Source organism: Thamnophis elegans, chromosome 12 (genome assembly GCF_009769535.1).
Source record: "Thamnophis elegans isolate rThaEle1 chromosome 12, rThaEle1.pri, whole genome shotgun sequence".
Lineage (NCBI taxonomy): Eukaryota > Metazoa > Chordata > Lepidosauria > Squamata > Colubridae > Thamnophis > Thamnophis elegans.
The window spans coordinates 3,936,144-3,960,043 of NC_045552.1; the positions used below are offsets into that span (position 1 = coordinate 3,936,144).

The 23,900-nt window shown below is 48.2% G+C and overlaps 1 protein-coding gene across 1 annotated transcript; it reads right to left on the bottom strand.

The window, feature by feature from the left end:
* Positions 1-1,012: 1,012 nt before the first annotated feature.
* Positions 1,013-20,018, bottom strand: TOMM40 (translocase of outer mitochondrial membrane 40). Its single transcript, XM_032228463.1, has 10 exons — positions 19,932-20,018; positions 14,306-14,518; positions 12,571-12,638; positions 10,314-10,406; positions 7,088-7,189; positions 5,818-5,923; positions 4,678-4,800; positions 2,991-3,067; positions 2,621-2,723; positions 1,013-1,247 (listed from the first exon to the last, which is right to left on the bottom strand). The coding sequence occupies exons 2-10, from the start codon at positions 14,508-14,510 to the stop codon at positions 1,108-1,110; spliced, it is 1,017 nt and encodes a 338-aa protein (XP_032084354.1). The 5' UTR covers positions 14,511-14,518; positions 19,932-20,018; the 3' UTR covers positions 1,013-1,107.
* Between the last annotated feature and the right edge of the window lie 3,882 nt (positions 20,019-23,900).

Below are 23,900 nucleotides of genomic sequence, written 5' to 3' on the forward strand. Positions count from 1 at the left end.
AAACAGCCTGAAAAAAAAACACAATTGCAGTTTACCTTCTGGCAAACCCAACAGGAAGGGGGGAGGGAGGTAAGGTGCAATCGGGGGGCCCCCAAAACAGGCCCGACAATATCACGATTGCCCTTCATCTTTTGGCAAAGCCATCAGGGAAGCGAGAACCAATATATCTATATATCTATATATCTATACTTCCCGTCCCACTCTACAGAACAGTCCCTTGGTTTGGTTAATTGGGGATGTATATATGTGTGTGTGTGTGTGTGTGTGTGTGTGTATGCTGGTCTCGTCGTAATCGGGTCTTTTCCCGTGTTAAGATTGTACACTCTTACACGGGAAAAATACAATGAGACCAGCACATCTCCAGCAAAGAATCATCCCTGGAGAGAAATCTTCCAGATGCCCCAAACTCCATGGCCTCCCCAAGATACGCCAAGAAGGAACACCACTCGGGCCCACAGTCAGCTCCGTAGGCTCACCTCTACAGAATCTTACACGAATACAACAAGACCAGCGTAAGCTACACCCGTGAAAATCTACGAAAACATCTATATATCCCCAATAGAGCAAAGCAAGGGGAAGTTCTGTAGAGTGGGAAGTTTTTTTTTTAAAAAAAAACGCAGGTCCTATGGATTTTTCTCTTTGGAAAACCGTCATAGTTGGCTGTCTCTTTCCTGGAGGGAGGGAGGGGGGGAAATGGAGGGGAAATAGGGGGGTGGGTGGGAGAGGGGGGGCGGCTAAGCTCCCCTTAGCCTCAGACCTCTGGCATCCTCATCCCTGGGAAAGGACGATTCCCGAGGCTAGAGCTCCCCCTGGTGGCAGGAGACAGCCATGCGTTGCCCCCACCCCGCGGATCTTGTGAACGGTATTTTGGCCCAAAGCCCCTTCACTTTCCCTCCCCCCGCCCCGCAATTCTCTGAAAACTTCCATCCTCCCCTTGTGGGTCGGAGGCCTCCTTCCTGCTCTCCGTCCCCAGATGAGCTCCCTTCCCCACCAAGGGCTGCCTCCAGCCAGGCAAGGATGCAGGCGGGAGGGAAAGGGGGCCATGAACTGCACTGAAGGTGGTGAGGAGGAGGAGGAGGAGGAGGAGGAGGAAGGAGGAAGGGCAGTTTAACCGATGGTCAGGCCAAAGCCGCACTGGAATTTGTTCTTGCGGTGGTTGAGGAAGGCGCCCATGGCCAGCGTTAGGGGCAACGGGATCAACTTTTTCTCCAAGGCGGCCCCCACAATCCAGTTGCTGTCGATGGAGCCTGGAGGACGGAAAGGAATTGGAGTAAAAAAAAAAAAAGATTGGGGGAGGGGGGGAGGAATGTGTAAACAAAGGAGTGATAATTACAATAAATAACTGTAATAAATGCATATAATATAATAAAGGCAGGAGGTAGAGACAAACAGGCAGACAGAGATGGACAGAGAGAGATCAATGGATAGACAGACAGACTGAGAGAGGCAGATGGATAGATGGAAAAATAGAGATAGATAGATGGATGGGTGGATAAATAGATGGATGGATAGACAGACAGACAGGGATGGATGGATGGATGGATGGATGGATGCATAAATGGGTAGTTGGATAGATAGGAGACAGAGATGGATAAAGATAGAGATCAATGGATAGACAGGGAGACTGAGAGAGATAGATGGAAAAATGGAGAAACAGATAGATGGGTGGATAAATAAGGTGGATGGATGGACAGGGAGACAGAGATGGGTGGATGGATGCATAAATGGATAGGTAAGAGGCAGACAGAGATGGAAAAGATAGAAAGAGATCAATGGACAGACATAGATAGATAGATAGATAGATAGATAGATAGATAGATAGATAGATAGATAGATGCAGTAGATAGATATAGAGATACAGTAGATAGATATATAGATTGATAGAGATAGATACAGTAGATAGATATAGAAGATAGATAGATAGATAGATAGATAGATAGATAGATAGATATAGATAGATATAGTAGATAGATAGCTAGAGAGAGATACAGTAGATAGATATAGATATGATATAGAAGATAGATAGATAGATAGATAGATAGATAGATAGATGCAGTAGATAGATAGATATGATAGATATAGAAGATAGATAGTGATAGATAGAGAAGATAGATAGATAGTGATAGATAGATAGATAGATAGATAGATAGATAGATAGATAGATAGATAGAGAGAGAGAGAGAGAGAGATAGACAGACAGACAGAGATGATGGATTCATAAATTGATAGTCAGATCGATAGGGGACAGAGACAGAGATGGATAAACAGAAAGAGATAAATGGATAGATGAATGAACAGAGAGATAGACAAGATAGAGAGACAGAGATAGATAGATGGATAGCTAGAGAGAGATGGGTGGATGGACAGATAGATAAATTGGGTAGGGGAGGTTTTTTTAAGGGTCTCCCCTCTCTCAATTGCCCAGCCTGATCATGGTACAGCTGTCCAGATTTTGATCGTCTGAACTGCGTCAAGTCCTAAGTGCGAGGACCGGATTGTAAAACTCCCTTTTGCTAGGGCGGTCGTAACTTGGAAAGGCCACTAAACTAACAGTCGTAAGTCAAGCCATCGTTTTGATTCATTTCACTGAAGACACACACACACACAAACAGTTCCATACCTTTGAAAAGGAGGTTGGCTTTGGGGAGATCCAGCTGGTACCCGAAGGTCGCGCTGGTGTCTTGCATGCGGGTGCTGGCTTCGAATTCCACCCCCACCTGCAACTGGAGAGCCGGACCAGAGAGACGATAGGAGAGCCAGGTCAGTGGCGCCTGCCCCCCCCCCCACTCTGCAGCCCTTCCCCTTCTCCCCAAATCCCTTCAAACTATGAGGGATTTGACTGCAGCTTTTTTAAAAACAAGCTGCATCTTATCCCCGGATGGTTCAATTCAGCGATCCCCCAGGGGAGGGGAGAAAGATGCAGCAGCTTTTTAAAGAGGGGGGGGGAGCTTCCCCCTTCTTCCACGCATCGTCTCCTGAAAGCCGCTCACCTGGTCGCTGGCTTTGTGGTAATACGTGGCGTGCGCTCCGGCCTGTCCTACTGTCAGCGTCGCGATCCAATTGGGCGCTGTGGAAGACGGGAGAAGGTCTTACTTGGAGGGCCAAGATCTGCATGAAATCCTCATGTAGGACCCTGCCCAAGACTGAGTGACGTCACCACTATAAGACAATCCTCGATTTACGAACACAAGAGGGACCCCGACTTGTTAAGCCAGTGGTTCCCAAACTTGGCAACTTTAAGACTCGTGGACTTCAACTCCCAGAATTCTCCAGCCAGCAGAGCTGGAGAATAGTGATTAGATAGATAGATAGATAGATAGATAGATAGATAGATAGATAGATAGATAGATAGATAGAGATAGAGATAGATAGATAGATAGATGATAGATAGATAGATTAGATAGATAGATAGATAGATAGATAGATAGATAGATAGATTAGATAGATAGATAGATAGATGATAGAGATAGATAGATAGATAGATGATAGATAGATAGATGATAGATAGATGTTACATAGATAGATAGATATAGATAGAGATAGATAGATAGATAGATGATAGATAGATAGATAGATGATAGATAGATAGATAGATAGATAGATAGATAGATAGAATAGATAGATAGATAGATAGATTAGATAAGATAGATAGATAGATGATAAATAGATGATAGACAGATAGATAGATTAGATAGATAGATAGATTAGATAGATAGATAGATGATAGATAGATAGATAGATGATAGATCGATAGATAGATAGATAGATAGATAGATAGATAGATAGATAGATAGATCGATCGATCGATCGATAGATAGATAGATAGATAGATAGATAGATAGATAGATATAGAGCTGGCTGGAGAATTCTGGGAGTTGAAGTCCACGAGTCTTAAAGTTGCCAAGTTTGGGAACCACTGTGTTAAGCCAAGGGCTACCTGTAACAAGAGGTACAATAATTTCGACGGAAAACGTGGCCACCAAAAATAAAAGTTCAGAGAATGAAAAATTACTGTATTTTTCAGAGTATAAGATGCACCAAGATTTTGAAGAGGCCTTTTAAAAAAAGTTTTCCCACTCTGCAGACCTCCCAAAAACAGCCCAGTTTTCGTGAAAACGGGCCCGTTTTTTGTCGAAAAAAGGCCATGCGTAGCCTTTAGGAGGCTTATAGAATGCGCCTGGTTCTGCCCTCCCCAGCCCCGGGGAGCACTCTGGAAGCCTCCTAAAGTCTGTGCACGGCCATTTTTGCAAAGGGGAGGGGTTTTGGGAGGCCAAAAATGCTGAATTCAGTGTAAGAGGCACCTAGATTTTCACCCTCTTTTTTTTGGTGGGGGGAAAGGTGCATCTTATACTCCGAAAAATACAAAGACTTGAATTGTCCCGTGGGAAGTTGGCAGAGGCGAGTTTTTCTAGATCCAACGCTGGCAACTTTTAATACTTGTGGACTAGTCAGAATTCCTCAGCCAGCTCTGGGAGTGGAAGCCCACAAGTCTTAAAAGTTGCCGAGATTGGAGACCCCTCTTCTAGATCTTCCCTCTTGGGAGGCATAAATCCAGCTGCCAAGTTCCACTTTCCCACTAAACCACAGACATACCCAGGCTGACCTGCGCCCCCAAAGTCCAAAAATGGCTGGCGTCACGCAACACCCACCCCCTCCAAAAAAAATTGTCGTTGGTACCTGTGTACTTTCCAGCGAAAGACATGACGGTCCCTTCTTCCCCTGCTCGTCGATGGTATACCAGCTCTCCGCCCAGCGCCAGGCACGGCGTGATGCTCTGCAGGTAATGTGCCACTAGGATTCCTGTGGAAGAGGAGGAGGGGCTGTTCAACACCATGGCGGGGGTTGGGCTTTCTTGACCCCCCAGGAAAGACCCCTGCTGTCAGAAGAGGTCAGGGGCTGAATCAAGGGTCAGCCCAAGCAGGAAGGAGCTGGCAGCAGAGTCGGACAGTGAGGAGGTTGGGGAGGAAGATGGGCCAGTCCTGGAGTCTGGGGAAGGCTCGGATGAGGGCTCTGTGTCGGACGCAGAGATGGGGCCAAGGCCGTCTGACAGTTATCAGCTGCCTTCGGAGTCAGACATCAGTGAGGCAGAAGAACAGCTGGAGCCTGTTCCCAGTGTGCGCATGTGCAGAGCTGCCAGACGAAGGGAACAGCTAAAGAACAGGGGTCGACTTGGGAGTAAAATCACAGGTGGAACGTGAATGACCCCTCCCATAGGACATAAAAGAGAAGCGAAAGAGGAGGGGGCTTTTAGAGCCAAGGTGGCGCAGTGGTTAAATGCAGCACTGTAGGCTACTTCAGCTGACTGCAGTTCTGCAGTTCAGCTGTTCAAATCTCACCGGCTCAAGGTTGACTCAGCCTTCCATCCTTCCGAGGTGGGTAAAATGAGGACCCGGATTGTTGTTGGGGGCAATATGCTGACTCTGTAAACCGCTTAGAGAGGGCTGAAAGCCCTATGAAGCGGTATCTAAGTCTAACTGCTATTGCTATTGCTATTTTGCAGGAATTTGTTCTGTCGTCAGATTCCTTTCAGGAGTGTGAAGATCTGTCCGTGAATCTCCGAGACTCTGTGCCCAGCCTTGCCTTGCAAAAGCACCTCCTTTGGAAAATATTCCCATGGCAGCTTTCCAGCTAGATAAGGTCTGTGGTCATAAATATTCCTTTGAAACACTGTTTGCTGAATGGGAATGGGAGGAATTCACCTTCGTTTAATAAAAAGAGGGTTTTTTTTCGGGACCAGGAATCTGCCTCCTGCTTTTTGGGGAAGCCCGGGTCAGAACGGATAGCAAGAAAAGGAATCGGAGGATGCAATCTGCTCACCTGAGCCTACTAAAACATCGGGATTCCCTAGCGTGACAGCAGTGGTGAAATCTGTACCTCGGTATTCGCTGTCCACCTGCCAGTTGACAAACTTGGCTTGCTGCGTCTGGAGAGGGTGAGCAAAGAAGACTGGTCTGCATTTGAAGAGTGACAGGAAAGAACACGTGGAGCTCAGGGTTGAACTGTGGGGTCCTTGGCGCTCTCTGAGCTGGCTTGTTTTCTTAAGAGACGTTTCGGGACCCAACCAGGTAACGTCATCAGTGCTAGAAGGGAGTGAGGAGCAGGAAGCAGGAGGGGGAGGCAGAGGCACAGCAGGAGGGGGAGGCAGAAATACAGCAGGAGGAGGAGGAGGACTATGGGGTCCTTGGTTCTCTCTGAGCTTATTTTCTTGCAGACGTTTCATTACCAAACTAGGTAACATCATCAGTGCTAGAAGGGAGTGGGGTTTATGGAGGGGAGGAACAGGAAGCAGGAGGGGGAGGCAGACACAGGAGGAGGAGGAGGAGGACTATGGGGTCCTTGGTGCTCTCTGAGCTTGCTTCTTTTCTTAAGAGACGTTTCGGGACCCAACCAGGTAACGTCATCAGTGCTGGAAGGGAGTGGGGTTTATGGAGAGGAGGAACAGGAAGCCGGAGGGGGAGGCAGAGACACAGGAGGAGGAGGAGGAGGAGGAGGAGGAGGAGGAGGATGACGACGACTATGGGATCCTTGGTGCTCTCTGAGCTTATTTTCTTGCAGAGACGTTTCATTACCAAACTAGGTAACATCATCAGTGCTGGAAAGGAATGGGGTTTGTGGAGGGAAAAGGAGGAACAGGAAGCAGGAGGAGAAGGCAGAGGCACAGGAGGAGGAGGAGGACTGTGGGGTCCTTGGTGCTCTCTGAGCTGGCTTGTTTTCTTAAGAGACCTTTCGGGACCCAACCAGGTAACGTCATCAGTGCTAGAAGGGAGTGGGGTTTATGGAGAGGAGGAGCAGGAAGCAGGAGAAGGTTCAAAATTTGAGAGATATTCAAAAATTGACCAGCAGGGGGTGCTAATTAGATGCCTTGCAAGAAACCATTGGACACACCTAGGAACGTAGAGTACGGTTCCCGCAGGTGTTTCGGAAGGTGCCACTGTCTACGGCGCAACGCAATACACAATCCTGGTAAACAGCCGGCGTGGCTTAGAAGGGAGGGATTCATGTTAAGTCAGCATGTTGGGAAGAAACGATCGTTGTGGCTGAATTTTACGGGGAAAGGGGGATCGGTGTGGGCCCAGATGATACCTACCTGGAAAGCCACCTTCGACCGAACTTTATTTGTGAGCTGGTGGATAATCTGTGCATTAAGGCTGCCGCTGTTGTCCATGTCACCCACCAGCACCGGGAAGGCCTGAGAGAAACAAGCGGCATGTTTGAACAACCGAGTTTGGGAGAGACCTTGGCAGTCTTCTAGTCCTCAAGGACTAGAATTGGCAAGCAAATCAATTACAACCCACGTTTCTCTGGGAAAGGGTCTAAAGCATCGCTAGCTAGTTCTCCGCTTACGACCGTCCGCTCAAGGTTACAATGGGCACTGAAAAATAAGTATAGGGGGTCCTGGACTTACAACGGAGCCCCAAATTTCTGTTGCTAAGCGAGGCTTTGGGTCAAGTGAGCTTTGCTCCACTCGGGAGATTTTTTTCCTCGCCACAACCGTTAAGCGAATCGCTGCAGGTGTTAAGGTAGTGTGCACGGCCGCTAAGCGAATCGGGCTTCCCCCATGGCTTGTCTTGTCAGGAGGTCGTAAAAGGAGATCAAGTGAAACCTCCCCCCCTCCCCGAGACAACGCAAGCGTCATAAAGACAAGTCAGTTGCCACGCATCTGAATTTGATCACGTGGCCACGGGGAGGCGGCAATGGTCGTAAGTGTGAAAAATGTCACAAGTCACTTTTTTCAGTGCCGTGGTTAACTTCAAACGGGCTCTAAATGAGCGATAGTAAGTCAAGGACTTCCTGTATATTGGAAAATGATCATCTCTCTGACATATTGAACCTCTTCCATAAGCACCTGTATATTACCAATTATATTTTACTTTTGAATTCCAAAGAGGAAGATTACTACACAATATGACAGAGAGCCTAAAGTTTTACAGAAAGTTAGAAGGGAACTCAAGAGATCATCTAGCTCAACTGCCTGCTCAGTGCAGGATCTGCCAAGGTTCTTTAATACAACACAATACAATAGCAGAGTTGGAAGGGGCCTTGGAGGTCTTCTAGTCCAACCCCCTGCCTAGGCAGGAAACCCTATACCATTCCAGACAAATGGCTATCCAACATCTTCTTAAAGACTTCCAGTGTTGGGGCATTCACAACTTCTGGAGGCAACTTCTGTTCCACTGATTAATTGTTCTAACTCTCAGGAAATTTCTCGTCAACTCTCCTAAGTTGCTTCTCTCCTTGATTAGTTTCCACCCATTGCTTCTTGTTCTACCCTCAGGTGCCTTGGAGAATAGCTTGACTCCCTCTTCTTTGGGGCAACCCCTGAGATATTGGAAGACTGCTATCATGTCTCCCTTAGTCCTTCTTTCCATTAAACTAGACATACCCAGTTCCTGCAACCGTTCTTCATATGTTTTAGTCTCCAGTCCCCTAATCATCCTTGATGCTCTTCTCTGCACTCTTTCTAGAGTCTCCACATCTTTTCTACATTCTTTCTTCTGCTCCTAACAACCTAGCCGGCTTCTTAGCAGCGTTTCTTAATTGTGGCCACTTTACGATGTGTGGACTTCAACTCCCAGAATTCCCCGGCCAGCCAGCCAGCCAGCCAGCCATGCTGGCTGGGAGTTGAAATCCACAATATCTTAGCATGACCCAGGTTGAGGAATACTTGAAAGCTGAAATTGACATTGAGTCTTTATCGATTAGCCCTTGGGGTAATCAAAGTGCAAAATCCCGGAAACAAATTATAATTACTAACATTTGATAAAAGCCATTTCAAATAAACATTATAAATAATGCATTCGCCCAGGTACGCCTGGTGCGCCAGTTGCGACCCTACCTGAACCGGGAGGCCCTCACAACAGTCACTCGGGCCCTTGTGACCTCTAGGCTGGAATACTGCAACGTGCTCTACATGGGGCTGCCCTTGAGGAGCGTCCGGCGACTTCAGCTAGTACAGAACGCAGCCGCGCGAGTGATTGCGGGTGCACCCCGATTCACCCGCATTACACCTATCCTCCGCGAGTTGCGCTGGCTACCTGTCGATCTCCGGATGCGCTTCAAGGTGCTATTGATCACCCATAAAGCCCTACATGGCAGTGGATCTGGATACTTGAGAGACCGCCTTCTGCCAATTACCTCCCTACGACCTATAAGATCCCATAGATTAGGCCTCCTCCGCATTCCATCGGCCAGCCAGTGTCGGCTGGCAACCACAAGGAGGAGGGCCTTCTCAGCAGTAGCCCCGACCCTTTGGAACGAGCTCCCCGTGGAGATTCGTACCCTCTCCACCGTCCAGGCCTTCCGCACTGCCTTGAAGAACTGGCTCGCCCGTCAGGCCTGGGGATAAGGATTTCTACCCCGCCCGAATGTTGTATGCATGTTGCTCATTATTTTATTATGTGTTGTTGTCTCAATGTTGTATTTCCCCTTTCCCTGGTTTTCTGTGAGCCGCCCTGAGTCCCCTCAGGGAAAAGGGCGGCCTACAAATGCAAATAAAACCTATAAACCTAAAACCTATAAATGGAATAAGATACGATTTAAAACGGAACTTGGAATAAGATACTATTTAAAAATGGGATTGGAATAAAATGCAGCCTAAAATGAAGTTGAGATAGAATACGATAATTGAAGATATATATAGATTAAAAATTTGATAAAATTATATTTCGGTGTCACCCCTGCAATCTACCCATATCAGTTCCACGTATGCAGATCTCTGAACGGTTCAGACTGGGTGGGGGGAAATGGTAACACCACAAAACCGCGGACAACAAAATCGCGGTCGCCAAAAGCGCGTATGTGACGTCATCACAGCGCGACGAAAAAGATCGAAAAATGTAAAAATAAAGCAAAAACCTTCCCCTAACCCCCCCAAACCTAACCCTAAACCTAACCCTAAACCTAACCCTAACCCTTAACCTAACGAAAAACCTAACGCTAACCCTAAACCTAACCCTAAACCTAACCCTTAACCTAACGCAAAACCTAACGCTAACCCTTAACCTAACGCTAAACGTAACGCTAACGCTCTAAACCTAAACCGAACCCTTAATCTAACCCTAACCCTAACCCTTAACCTAACGCTTACCTTTATGTGAATCGGCTTGCTGTAATTTAATTTTTATTTCAATTTTTCGATCTTTTTCGTCGCGTTGTGATGACGTCACATACGCGATTTCGTCGATCGCGCTTTTGTGGAACGCGGTTTTGACGGGTCACGGGGGGAAATGGGAGGGAAAATAGGCATCTAAGATACTCAATAGGCCTCAAAGTAGCACAAGTCGCATCCTGATTCAGAGTTAATGTAAACCTACCTCTGTGGGGCTCAGCTGTTTCGTCCCGACATACGTCGCCCCGAAGTGATAATTGGAATCCCCGACTGTGCTGAGGGCCACCGTGTGATTAACCTGAAGAAAGAAACAATGGGATCTTCCGGTTAGAAAACTGGACACCTAGGAGGAGGAGGAGGAGTAGTCTCGGCAGCAGACAATTAGCCGAGGCGAGGAAAAAGCACCACCAGGCGATCACACCCCAAGATCCTTGAAACAAGAAGCGTCCTTATGTAATAAAAGCGGATGCGCCCCAATGGAACGGCGTGGAGGACTCTGGACAAACTCGCTGCGGGGGGGGGGGGGGAACATACGATTTGCTCACAGCGGAGTCAGCGCAGAGAGGCAGCCGTGTCTACATCAGAGCTCGCCGGTTCCTTCGTGAGTTTGTTTCCGAAAAAAAGCGGGGAAGTGTCAAAGAAATTAAAATTGGGGGGGAAACCACCGGAGACCGAAACCCGTCACCTCTGTTTTGAACTCACTGGCCACGTGCCAATACTCACTTGTGAATAAAGCCACCCTAAACCCATTGGTTTTTCCAGTTAAGCGTGCACAGGAACCCACTGGCACATTATTTCCTCCTTGTGCAGTGTAAATGTGGTGCCCTGAAAGGAGAAATGGGGAAGGCGTGGCCCTCCGGAGTTGGACTACAAAGCCTATCGTCCATCCAGAAAACCTCTAAGGTCCCTTCCAGCTCTATTCCGGTTGATTGAAATGGCGTAGGGTCTCCTGCTCGAGCAGAGGGTTGGACTAGAAGACCTCTAAGGCCCCTTCCAGCTCTATTCCGGTTGATTGAAATGGTGTAGGGTCTTAAAAATAATATACCAACTTGCAATGAAAGAAGGAAGGAAAGGAAGAACCGGTTGATGATATATCATTGCATTCGCTTCCTTCACTCTTGTTTTTGTTCTTTTAAATAATTTTGCCGGCCATTCATGGAACAAATATTATTGGCTGATGAATGAATTGAAGGCCTTCACCAACCTTTTGGGTGCCGAGCTCTCTTTCACGCGTGCATGCAAACCCCCAAAATGCAATGGGAGCGCTCCCTGCCCATGCACTCTGCCCCCTCGTGCATGTGAGTGTCTCTCCTGCACATGCGCTCCCCCCCTTTTCGGCTTCCAGGTTGGCGCAGGAGGCCTCACAGGCTCAAAACGGGGCACACGCGTGACAGAGACCCGAAAACCAGATGGCGGGAGGTGTACACGTGGTGGAGCTGGGCTGGCATGATGGCTGACGGGCCTGCAGAGAGGGCTTCGGTTGCCACCTGTGACACACGTGTGTCATGAGTTCCCCATCATGGGGCCTAGACGGAAATGTTAAGGAGAAGGAACCTTAAGGGGCAGTTTTGCCGACACTTAAGGATCCTGCGTTTTTTAATGTTTATTTTCTTAGCATGTAATTAATTAATTTGGGATTGAGGAAAGAGTCCTATAAATCTTATTAATAAATCATTGTTTAAAGATGTCTATAAAGATATAATACTGTGTGGGCCTGTGGAGAGGAGAGGTAAACAGTAAATAACTTTTAGTCAACTACAATAATAACAAAGAAATTAATGGATAGTATTTAATGATACATACAGGTGTGTTATGGATGGGTGGGGGAAATGCTTAGATATCTTACTTAACTGAATTTGTTTCAGAATATGTCATAAAGATATAATGTTATTGGAGATCTATCGAAACTGCAAACGAATGCCAGCAGGTGGTTGTGTCTTTAAATATAATTGATTCTAGATAAAAAACATGTTTAAATAATGCTAACCAAATGAGAACTGTGGTTCAGGGATAGTAAAATGCATAATTTTTTTCTTTCTTGACTTAAAATGTACAATTCGATTTGAATGAAGTATACGTAAGGATTGTGGAAGAAACACACGGAATATATTTGTAACCAATCGATATGCTTTCTACAAGATGCAACGAAAGATGATTCTTTTTGTGTGTGTGTTTTTATTTAACTAAAACAATTAAAAACAATTCTCAAAAAAAAAAAGAATGCTGCGTTTCGGTCGAGTTTACGAGGGATGGTTGATCGCAGGCCGACCCATTTTAAGGAAAAGCAAGACCGTCCAAAAGCGGAATGCAAACAGAGAAAGGATTTAATCCTTCCTCCGGGCAACTGGGAGCCCCTCCGGATCTTGCAACCTCTGCCGAGCCGCTGGGGTGCAGAACTGAACGCCTGGAGGGCTACAGGTCACCCACTCTCTCACCGCTTTGTCACACAGTCACACTCTTACCTGAAAGTGATTGCTGAGGCCTTTGTTTACCGTTAACTTCACCCCCTCCATTTGAATAGGAAACAATTCTGCAAAGGAAGGAAAGAAGGAACGGAGAGAGAGAGATGGAGGTCAGTGGCGGCTTTTCTCCCGCTGAGCTCTGTCCTTCTGCAAAATCGGGTGTGGCCAGTTAAGGTTATAAGGTTTATTTCATTTATATGCCACCCTATTCCCGGAGGGACTCAGGGCGGCGAACAAACCCAGGGAAGGGGGGGTAGTACAGACAAGGCAAACACAACAAAACAGAATACAGAGAAAATTTAAAAACGATCAACAGTCACACAATTCGAGTGGGGAAGGGAACTCGTCAACCCCAGGCCTGCCGGAACAGCCAGGTTTTAACGGCTTTACGGAAAGCCTGAAGGGAGGTGAGGGTCCGAATCTCCGCGGGGAGTTCGTTCCAGAGGGCCGGAGCAGCCACAGAGAAGGCCCTCCTCCGGGTGGTTGCCAATCGACATTGGCCGGTAGATGGAATCCGGAGGAGGCCTAATCTGTGGGATCTAATGGGTCTTTGGGAGGTAATTGGCAGCAGGCGGCCTCTCAAGTACCCAGGTCCAATACCAAAACTTGTGAAAAGAAAGGATGGGTGGAAACTAATTGTCAAAATGTCTACACGACCCGTGTTTCCCCGAAAACAAAGACTGGGTCTTATGTTCTTTTGGGCCCCAAAATATGCACTAGGGCTGCAGCCACGAGGCAGGTGTTGGGGTGCGGATGGCCTGGCTGTGGGGGGCCCTAAGGTAAGCCAGTGCGGGACAAGTAGGGCAGCTCCACTCCCCCCTGCCTTGCCTCATGGCCAAGGCACTGTGAGCAGTCGGATGGAAGGGGCGCACGACCAGCTGCGCAGGCTCTTAAGTAGGGCTTATTTTGTGCGGTAGGGCTTATAGTAGGCACGTGCGTTTTTACAAAATCCCTTATAAGGAGGTGGTGGCTGAATGGCTAAGACAGTGTTTCTCAACCTTGGCAACTTGAAGATGTCTGGACTTCAACTCCCAGAATTCCCCAGCCAGCATTCGCTGGCTGGGGAATTCTGGGAGTTGAAGTCCAGACATCTTCAAGTTGCCAAGGTTGAGAAACACTGGGCTAAGATGTTGAGCTTGTCGATCAGAAAGGTTGGCAGTTCGGCGGTTCGAATCCCCAGCGCCGCGTAACGGAGTGAGCTCCTGTGACTAGTCCCAGCTTCTGCCAATTCGAAAGCAGGTAAAAAGTGCAAGTAGAAAAATAGGGACCCCCTTTGGTGGGAAGGGAACGGCGTTCCGTGCGCCTTCGGCTTTGAGTCATGCCGGCCACATGACCACGGAGACGTCTTCGGACAGTGCTGGCTCTTCGGTTTTGAAACGGGGATGAGCACCGCCCCCTAGAGTTGGGAACGACTAGCACATACTTGCAAGGGGAATCTTTACCTTTTTACCGCTTTATACAGTGCTTTTACAGCCCTCTCTATGCGGTTTGCAGAGTCAACATCTTGCCCCTAACAAACTTTGACCCACCTCGGAAGGAGGGAAGGCTGAATCAACCTGTGAGCCTGGAGAGATTTGCACTGTCAAATTGCAGGCAGCCGGCAGAAGTAGCCTGCAGTACTACACTCTAACCACCGCGCCACCACGGCTCATAGAGGTCCATGCCTCTGGATAAAGCACGCTAAGGTTGCGGCTGATGCAGCAGTCGCACCGCACGACACACAAATGCGATTTACCTTTGCATTTCCGATGGCATTCCTCAAAAGTGCCGGGGTTAGGGAGCTGGTCGCATTTTTCTTCTGCGCTGCGATCTTGCACGGGGGGAATAAGTCCGGTGACGGGAGGCATGGTGAAACCCGGCGGTACCGATACTAAGCCTGAGCCTGGCCCCGACACTGTAGGAGGGGGTGCCGGAGAGCTGGCAGCCAGGACGTTGCCCATGGTGTAAACTAGAGAGTAGAAAGAAAAAGCTGCTTATTACATGGCAGGGGAGTTTAGGCCAGGGATGTCGAACTCGATTTCATTGAGGGCCGCATCAGGGTTGTGTTCAACCGGGGGAGGGGGGCTGGGGTAGGCCTGGTCAGCTCAATGCCACATGTGTCGGGGGCGCCTGTGGTGGCTCGCGTGCGCTGCCAGCGAAAACAGGCTCCCGAGCTCCGTTTTTAGCTGCAACAACCTCCTGCAACCGTCTGCCAGTGAATATGGCACCACAGGCTGGTCCTTCACTGTTTCCAAGGTGCCACCCCCAGGCCAGATCCAAGCACCCCACACGTCAGATCCAACCCCCGGGCCTTGTGTTTGACACCCCTAGTTTATGCCTTCAGAAGGGCCCATTGCCTTCCCCAATGAGAGTCTCCAGTGCCGTCCTTTTCGGCGAACACACTTCACGCAAAACCATGGAGCAAAGCCTGGCTGGTGAACAGGAAGCCTGTCAAGGGAGTCTCTTTCTTTACTCTCGTATGCAGAGCAGATTGCAACCGTCCCCTCTGTCTAAAACACCACAAGGAAGGAGGCCACGCTATTCTCAATTTTGCGTCAGCCCATCAAGGACGCCAGGTGCCTTATATACTGTACGTTCAGGAGAAACGGTGGCCCCGGTGGTCCATCTAAATTATGAGTTTGAGGTCCTTCATGGCACAGGTGCCACTGGTTCCTTCATGTTTGTCTCTGGGTAAATATAGGCGTGTGTGTGTCCGTGGGTGCAGAGTGATAACAATTAATCAAAGTGTGTGGACTCTGTGAAAATTCCTCACTAGAACTGGAACAAAGGGCAAAAATCAAACTGGGAGCCAAGTCGTGATTTACAGAATAACAAGAGCTGGAAAGGACCTTGGAGGTCTTCTAGTCCAGCCCCTTGCTCAAGCAGGAGATCCTATACCACAGTGTTTCTCAACCTTCGGGACTTTAAGTCCTGTGGACTTCAACTCCCAGAATTCCCCAGCCAACTGGGGTGGGCGTGGCCTGCACGTGATACATCCGGCCCACGGGCTGCCAGTCACATCCCTGTCCTAGGTTGCTTCTCTCCTTGATTAGTTTCCATCTGTTGCTTCTTGTCCTGCCTTCAGGGGCTTTGGAGAATAGCTTGACTCCCTCTTCTTTGGGGGCAGCCCCTCAAAACATCGAAACACTACTACGTCAAAGAGATCCACTAGAGCTTTAAAACGTGTCGGTGGCAGAGGTGGTATTCAGCAGATTCTGGCCAGTTCTGGAGAAACGGTAGCGGAAATTTTGAGTAGTTTGGAGAACCGGCAAATACCACCTGTGGCTGGCTGCGCCCCCTTCTATTCTCTGCCTCCCGAGTCCCCCAGCTGATCAGGAGGAAATGGGGATTTTGCAGTATCCTTCCCCTGCCACGCCCACTGTGCCACGCCCACCGAGCTGGTAGTAAAACAAATGTCGAATCCCACCACTGTTGCAGCCTCCCCGTGGTGCAACGATCAAAATTCAGATACTTGGCAACTGACTCATATTTATGACGGTTGCAGTGTCCCTGTGCCATGCAATCAACTTTTGCCACCTTCGGACGAGCAAAGTCGGTGGGGAAGCCAGATTCACTTAACAACTGGTTACTAAAGCGATTCACTTAACAACTGTGGCAGGAAAGGTCATAAAATGGGGCCAAATTCACTTAACAAATGTTTCACTGAGCAGCAAATGTTTTGCGCTGTACTGTGGTCACAAGTTGAGGATTATCTCGACATACAGAAGACCTCTCACATCCTAGACATAAAGTGTCTCAACAACTCCTCCTGTTGGGATGCTACCACAGGGCATTGCATGCCAAAACATCTAGACACCGTGGCACGACAAAACCGCGGTCCACTAAAGCGCGCCCGATTAAAGCCCGTACCTGACGTCATCAGCAGCGCGACAAATACGACCGCGGAGAAAAAAGGGCGCTTTAAAAAGCGCTTTTAAAGCAAGCCGATTCACGTAAAGGTAAGGGTTAGGTTTAGGTTAAGGGTTAGGGTTACGTTAAGCATTAGGGTTAGGTTTAGGGTTAGCGTTAGGTTTAGTGTTAGGTTAAGGGTTAGGTTTAGGGTTATGTTTAGGGTTAGGTTAAGGGTTAGGTTTAGGGTTAGGTTTGGGGTTACATTAAGCGTTAGGGTTAGGTTTAGGGTTAGCGTTAGGTTTAGGGTTAGGTTAAGGGTTAGGTTTAGGTTTAGGGTTACGTTAAGCGTTAGGGTTAGGTTTAGGGTTAGCGTTAGGTTTAGCGTTAGGTTAAGGGTTAGGTTTAGGGTTACGTTAAGCGTTAAGGTTAGGTTTAGGGTTAGCGTTAGGTTTAGCGTTAGGTTAAGGGTTAGGTTTAGGGTTAAGTTTAGGGTTAGGTTTAGGGTTACGTTAAGCGTTAGGGTTAGGGTTAGGGTTAGGGTTATGTTTAGCGTTAGGTTAAGGGTTAGGTTTAGGGTTAGGGTTACGTTAAGCGTTAGGGTTAGGTTTAGGGTTAGCGTTAGGTTTAGCGTTAGGTTAAGGGTTAGGTTAAGGGTTAGGTTTAGGGTTAAGTTTAGGGTTAGGTTTAGGGTTACGTTAAGCGTTAGGGTTAGGGTTAGGGTTAGGTTTAGCGTTAGGTTAAGGGTTAGGTTTAGGGTTAGGGTTACGTTAAGCGTTAGGGTTAGGTTTAGGGTTAGCGTTAGGTTTAGCGTTAGGTTAAGGGTTAGGTTTAGGGTTAAGTTTAGGGTTAGGTTTAGGGTTACGTTAAGCGTTAGGGTTAGGGTTAGGGTTAGGGTTAGGTTTAGCGTTAGGTTAAGGGTTAGGTTTAGGGTTAGGATTACGTTAAGCGTTAGGGTTAGGTTTAGGGTTAGCGTTAGGTTTAGGTTTAGCGTTAGGTTAAGGGTTAGGTTTAGGTTTAGGTTTAGGTTTACGTTAAGCGTTAGGGTTAGGTTTAGGGTTAGCGTTAGGTTTAGGGTTAGGTTTAGGTTAAGGGTTAGGTTTAGGGTTAGCGTTAGGTTTAGGGTTAGGTTTAGGTTAAGGGTTAGGTTTAGGGGTAGGTTTAGGGTTAGGTTTGGGGGGGTTAGGGTAAGGTTTTCGCGTTAATTTTAACTTTACCGCTCACAGCGTGATGTTTTCGTCGAGCGCGCTTTAGTCTACCGCGGTTTTGTGGTGGAACCTCTAGACACAGGGTCAGTTTCCCCCACCACCACCCATGCCATCACTCTGCTGAACAGGTAATTCCCACCCTGTTTTACGTCTTAAGCATATTTAACCATGCAGTATTATTTTTATCCTTCTCGTCTTTCCTATCATATGGTATCATACTTTCCAAAGCAGCAGAAGGCCAGGACAACAATGGATAGAAACTAATCAAGGAGAGAAGCAACCCGGAATGAAGGAGAAATTTCCCGACAGTTAGAATAAATCAATCAGTGGAACAACTTGCCTCCAGATATTTTAAATACTCCAACATGGGAAGTTTTTAGAGAAGAGATTGGACGAACGTTTGTCTGCAATGGTTATAGGGTCTCCTGCTTGAGCAGGGGGCCTGGATTAGCAGACCTCCAAGGTCCCCCCTCCAACTCTGTTATTCTGGAAATCGTGAATAGGCTCCCAATGTGGGTTTTGCCCTTAATTTCAGTTCTGCTGCCAGTCAGAAATCTTGCAGCCTTTTCACAGAGTCCCAAGCACTTTTGGTTTAATTGATATCTCTCTGCACTCAACCTCCCACCGATATTTACCTGGAAACAAAGATGGAAGGAACCAAAAGCAATTTCTGGCATGAAGGATCTCAAATTCATAACAATGTAAGTTTGTTGCTCCATCACTGGAGGCTTTTAAGAAGAGACTGGACAGCCACTTGTCTGGAATGGTCTAGGGGCTCCTGCTTGAGCAGGGGGCTGGACTAGAAGACCTCCAAGGTCCCTTCCAGCTTTATTCTGATTGATTGATCTGGTCTAGGGTCTTCTACTTGAACAGGGGGCTGGACTAGAAGACCTCCAAGGTCCCTTCCAGCTTTACTCTGATTGATTGGTTGATATAATCTAAGGTCTCCTGCTTGAGCAGGGGGCTGGACTAGAAGACCTCCAAGGTCCCTTCCAGCTTTATTCTGATTGATTGGTTGATATGATCTAAGGTCTCCTGCTTGAGCAGGGGGCTGGACTAGAAGACCTCCAAGGTCCCTTCCAGCTTTATTCTGATTGATTGGTTATCTAGGGTCTCCTGTTTGAGCAGAGGGTTGGTCTAGAAGACCTCCAAGGTCTCCTCCAGCTCTACTCTGATTGACTGAAATGCTGTAGGGTCTCCTGCTCACTTGCCTGAGCAGAAGGCTGGACTAGAAGACCTCCAAGGTCCCTTCCAGCTTTACTTTGATTGATTGATGTGATCTAAGGTCTCCTGCTTGAGCAGGGGGCTGGACTAGAAGACCTCCAAGGTCCCTTCCAGCTTTATTCTGATTGGTTATCTAGGGTCTCCTGTTTGAGCAGAGGTTTAGTATAGAAGACCTCCAAAGTCCCTTCCAGCTCTACTCTGATTGATTGATTGAAATGCTGTAAGGTCTCCTGCTGACTTGCCTGAGCAGAAGGCTGGACTAGAAGACCTCCAAGGTCCCTTCCAGCTTTACTTTGATTGATTGATGTGATCTAAGGTCTCCTGCTTCAGCAGGGGGCTGGACTAGAAGACCTCCAAGGTCCCTTCCAGCTTTATTCTGATTGGTTATCTAGGGTCTCCTGTTTGAGCAGAGGTTTAGTATAGAAGACCTCCAAAGTCCCTTCCAGCTCTACTCTGATTGATTGAAATGCTGTAGGGTCCCTGCTCATTTGCCTGAGCAGGGGGCTGGACTAGAAGACCTCCAAAGTCCCTTCCAGCTCTACTCTGATTGATTGATTGAAATGCTGTAAGGTCTCCTGCTGACTTGCCTGAGCAGAAGGCTGGACTAGAAGACCTCCAAGGTCCCTTCCAGCTCTACTCTGATTGATTGAAATATTGGAGGGTCTCCTGCTTGTGCAGGGGGGTCAGACTAGAAGACCTCCGAGGTCCCTTCCAGCCCTCTTCTATTCTGATGGACCGAGGCTTCCTCCCTTGCCCTGCAGGGATCTTGACCGCTTCAGCACCCCTCGTAGCTCCACTCAGAGCCTCTGGGCCAAAGGAAGCATCCCACCCTATTCATTCCAAAAGCTTCCCGCCAGGGGTTGCGCAAGGGACGGCGGGGAAGAGGAACCTCCGCCTGGGCCGGGCAGGGGATTCCCCGCTCGCTGGGCCAAAAAAGAGCCCATCTCCGGGCCGGATCCCGCTCTAAGGCCGCCAGGTGCTGACCCCCCTCCGGCCCCTGCCCGGCCTCCTCCGCTTCCCCGAGGGCAGGCCTTTCTTCCCCGGCCAGACCGGGCCCTCTCCCGCCCGCGCGGACCCTTCTCCCCGGGTTCCCCCACTCACGCGGCGGCGGGAGCAGCGGCAACGAGGGCTGGAGCCGGGAGACACCCGAACACGCTTGCTCCGGGGCCCCGCCCCTCCGCCGCTGCCATTGGCCCGCGAGGCTCTGGGCCCCGCCCTCGCCCAGCCTAACCTGGTCGCTATTGGCCGGCTATCCGTCAAAGCCGCGCCCCTTCCCCGGGACCATGCAAGCCCTCATGGAGTTTAGGCCTCCGCCGAGGTCCCGCCGCTTCCTTCCTCAAAGAGGGATTCCCATTGGCTGGCTGGCGGGACGTCACGCGCCGCCAAGCCTCGTCTCGATTGGGCAGGTTGCGGAATAAATCTGGTTCCTCTCGGATGATTGGTGGCTCCGGGCTGCGTTTTTCATTGGTCACTTTACATACGGAGGGGAACTTGGGGCGCCATTCGGGGCTTCGGCTCGGGAAGGGGCGGGGCTGAAGAAACAAGGTCAGCGGTGAAGAGCGGGCGCAAGGTCAGGTGGCTATCCCGACTTGCAGCGCGGCCACCAGTGAGTTTCTGGGCCAGAGGCGCCCGCGGAAACCATAGAGAAGTGGGTGGATCGCCCTTTTCGGGCCCGCTCCGACGGTTTCCATGGAAACCCTTTAAGACGGTTTCTAGGCTCCCCCTTAGGAGGAGCATCCTGGCTAAATATGTGTTTTCTTTAGGGAATAATTTCTCTCCCGCCAGTTTGATTGCAGCAGTTCTCATCTTTGCAATCGCACGTGCTGTATGGGTCGTTCACGGGGTCTTTCCACCCTATTTTCACTGCACCCCAGAAAATGATGGTTTCTAACCATCACCACCCTTGGGTGGGTGGGGGAAATATCTATCTCTAGTGCATTCTGTCCTCAGGGCAAGGCTATCACTCTCTGCCTGGTCCTTAGTGGAGGCAAGCCATCCTCAACCTGGTCTTCTCCAGGAGGACTACAACTCCCATCACTCTCAGCCAGCCTGTTCTTTAGGACTAGCTGTCCAATGTGCTGGGAAAGCATCTGGATGGGGGGGGGGGAGGGAGTTGCACTCCTGAGAGCCAAATTGTAATATTCTGGTCCCTTGGGCCACGTGAAATGAAATGGGCTTGCAAGAAGAAGATGCAACAATTTGGAGCCTCTCCTTGCAAAGTATTGGAAGATCGACTGGCCAAGTTTCCTTGCAAACTGGGTTTGTCTGGTGAAAAGAAGGATCATCATAGCTCCGTTCCAATATTTGAGGGGCTGCCAAGAAAAAAGAGTCGGGTCAACCTATTCTCCAAAGTACCTGAAGGCAGGACAAGAAGCAATGGAGGGAAATAAATCACGGAGCGAAGCAACTTAGAACTAAGGAGAAATTTCCTGACTGCGAGAACAATTAATCCGTGGAACAACTTGCCACCAGAAGTTGTGGGTGCTCCAACAATGGTGGTTTTTAAGAAGAGATTGGAGAACCGTTTGTTTGAAGTGATGTGGGGTTTCCTGCTTGAGCAGGGGGCTGGACTAGAACAGGAGTCACCAACCTTTCGGACCTCAGGGACCATTAAAATCATAATTTTAAATCCCGCGGACCACGAATATGAATCTTTTAAAAAGATAAATGGTATTTAGCGTGATATAAATAATGCAAATAATTTTTCAGCGGACCACCAAAGTTTTCTCAGTGACCACTGAACTAGAAGACCTCCAAGGTCCCTTCCAATTCTGCAGAGTTGCTTTTCAAAAATGTGCACCTATTTCTGAAATTGGTTTCTTGCATTTGTTATTTGAAATACAATAATTTGCATAGGCTTAGAACACATCTGCATTTATTCTGCTATCCTTTCCCTGCAGTTGAGGCAAAATGCACCATGAACAGCTCTCCCCCCCCCCCCCAACAACCTTCAAGGTTGCCAGCTATCATTCTTCCCAAATCCTCCTGAAGCATCAGACTACAAATACAATGAACCTGCTGGCTGAGCAGTTTAGGAATTGGGGTCCCACATTTGGAAGGCATCAAGTTTGGAAAGATTTACAAAGCTCAAGAGAGGACTTTGTGCTCCCTTTCCCCATCAACAGAACACATCGTGGCAGCCACATAGATTTGGAAAATTGTATTTATTTATTTTTTAACAAACATCTATCCGGAGTATAAAAATTTCCCTCTAGTGTCCTGGCTGAAATTCAACCCCCTCAAAAGTGTCAGATTGAGGCACATAAAAGATAGCAGGAGGGGGGGGGGGGATCAGGTATAGTGTGCTTGTGTGTGACAATTGTGTGTGACAATTGTCCCCCCCTCCATTGCCCCTGAGATTCAGGTCTTGTTAGCAGGATTAGGTGAGCAACAGGTATGACAACAAAATCATAAACACAATTAAAAAATCCCACAGTGGCAATTGGTACCCGCATCTAAAAAAAAACAAAACACAGCAGCAGCGGCAGAGCGTAAGAAAGACTGCCTCGGAATGCTAAATTAACTCATTTTAAAAAAAAAACAACCTCATTTATTTAAAATGTAGTTTTAAAAACATCCAACTCAAGAACGGCGATCGGGAAAAAAAACACACACCACACCCTTTCACATTTTCAGGTCAGGAGCCCCAAAGGATTAGAGTATTAACGGAAGCAGAACCGAAGATCTGGGGATGCAAAAATCACAATTCAAATAACAGCTGGAGCCTGTGTCAGAATGCTAAAAACAAAAACAAAAGCAGGAACAGTTTGGCACACCGATTTTTACTAAACGGAGCAAGCTCCCCATTTAGAAATTTGGAAGGCTGTGCCCCCTGGATTGGAAACCTCAGTGCGGGAGCATTCAGGTCAAACTGAGTGCCACACAAGTGTCAGCGTATAAATCCTGTGATATATATATATATATATTGGGCTTCTTTGTGCAATACACAGGCGACCTTACAAACTGGTTAATTCACAACGATTTGGGGAGTGTATATGCTGGTGTTTGTTTTTTTCAAAGCTGCATCTGTAGGATAAGCCTTTTCCTAGCCGAGTTTAATTGTGCTGTTAGCCTACTTCCAACAGAACTTCTCCATGCAATGCAGTGGAATTAGGGGCAGGATTTATAAGAAGTCTTACAAAACTATTTCTGCATGATTCATTTCAGAATTCCCCATCATGCATCTGTTTCCCTTTTTGGGGGGAAATTCTCCATGCATGGTCAGCTTGACGCTGGAAAGTCCCAGTCTTTATACCTGGTCTCAGGTATAACCTCTCTGCATATGAGTTTTTGTTTTTAAATGTTTTTTTTTTGAAGGGTTCCAGAATTAGGCTTAATCGAGCAGATTTTGGGCAAAAAAATAAACCCCATGATGCCCGTCACTGCAGTTTTTAAAAACGCTTTGCTCAACCCTGCAATTCAGAGCATCGGAGTCCAGGATTAGATTAGGCTGGCTCCTGTGAATCTTTTTAACAAGATTCCCCGCAGCCTCGCGGTACGGGATAAAATCTGGGGAAGATGGGAGGACAATCCCCCACCCCAATGAGGTGAAAATGCAAGGCACTTACAGGTTGCAGCCCCCACAGTACGACCGGGTGTCTAGAGCGCTTCCACCTCATTGTAAACAGATTCCCCAAGCATTCAACTACATTCCCCGGATGGCAACATCCTTGCCGCGTGTGTGTGTGTGTGTGTGTGTGTGTGTGTGTGTGTGTGTGTTCAGAAGCAGCACAGGTTGGTTTGGAAGATCTACTAGATCTCAGGCCTGGAGCCCTTGGAGGAAAGATCCAGAACTGAAAAGTCTTAAGAAGTCAAGAGCACAGATTGGTCAAAACTACTGGAAGAAATACTGGTTCTGGCTGGATTGGCGTGGAAGGCACAGTGAAAGCCTTCTGAGCAAGAGAGGATCTTGCCCACCTAAGGCCTGTGTGAAAACTGGAAGGTCCGGGAGATGGAGAAAGAAACCGCTTCTCTCCAGGACCAACACGGGGTATCTTTTTAGCAGCATCCCGGATTTGTTTTGTTTTTTGGACTGTGGCCGTTGAGATTAGCCGGTAGATTTAGACGTAC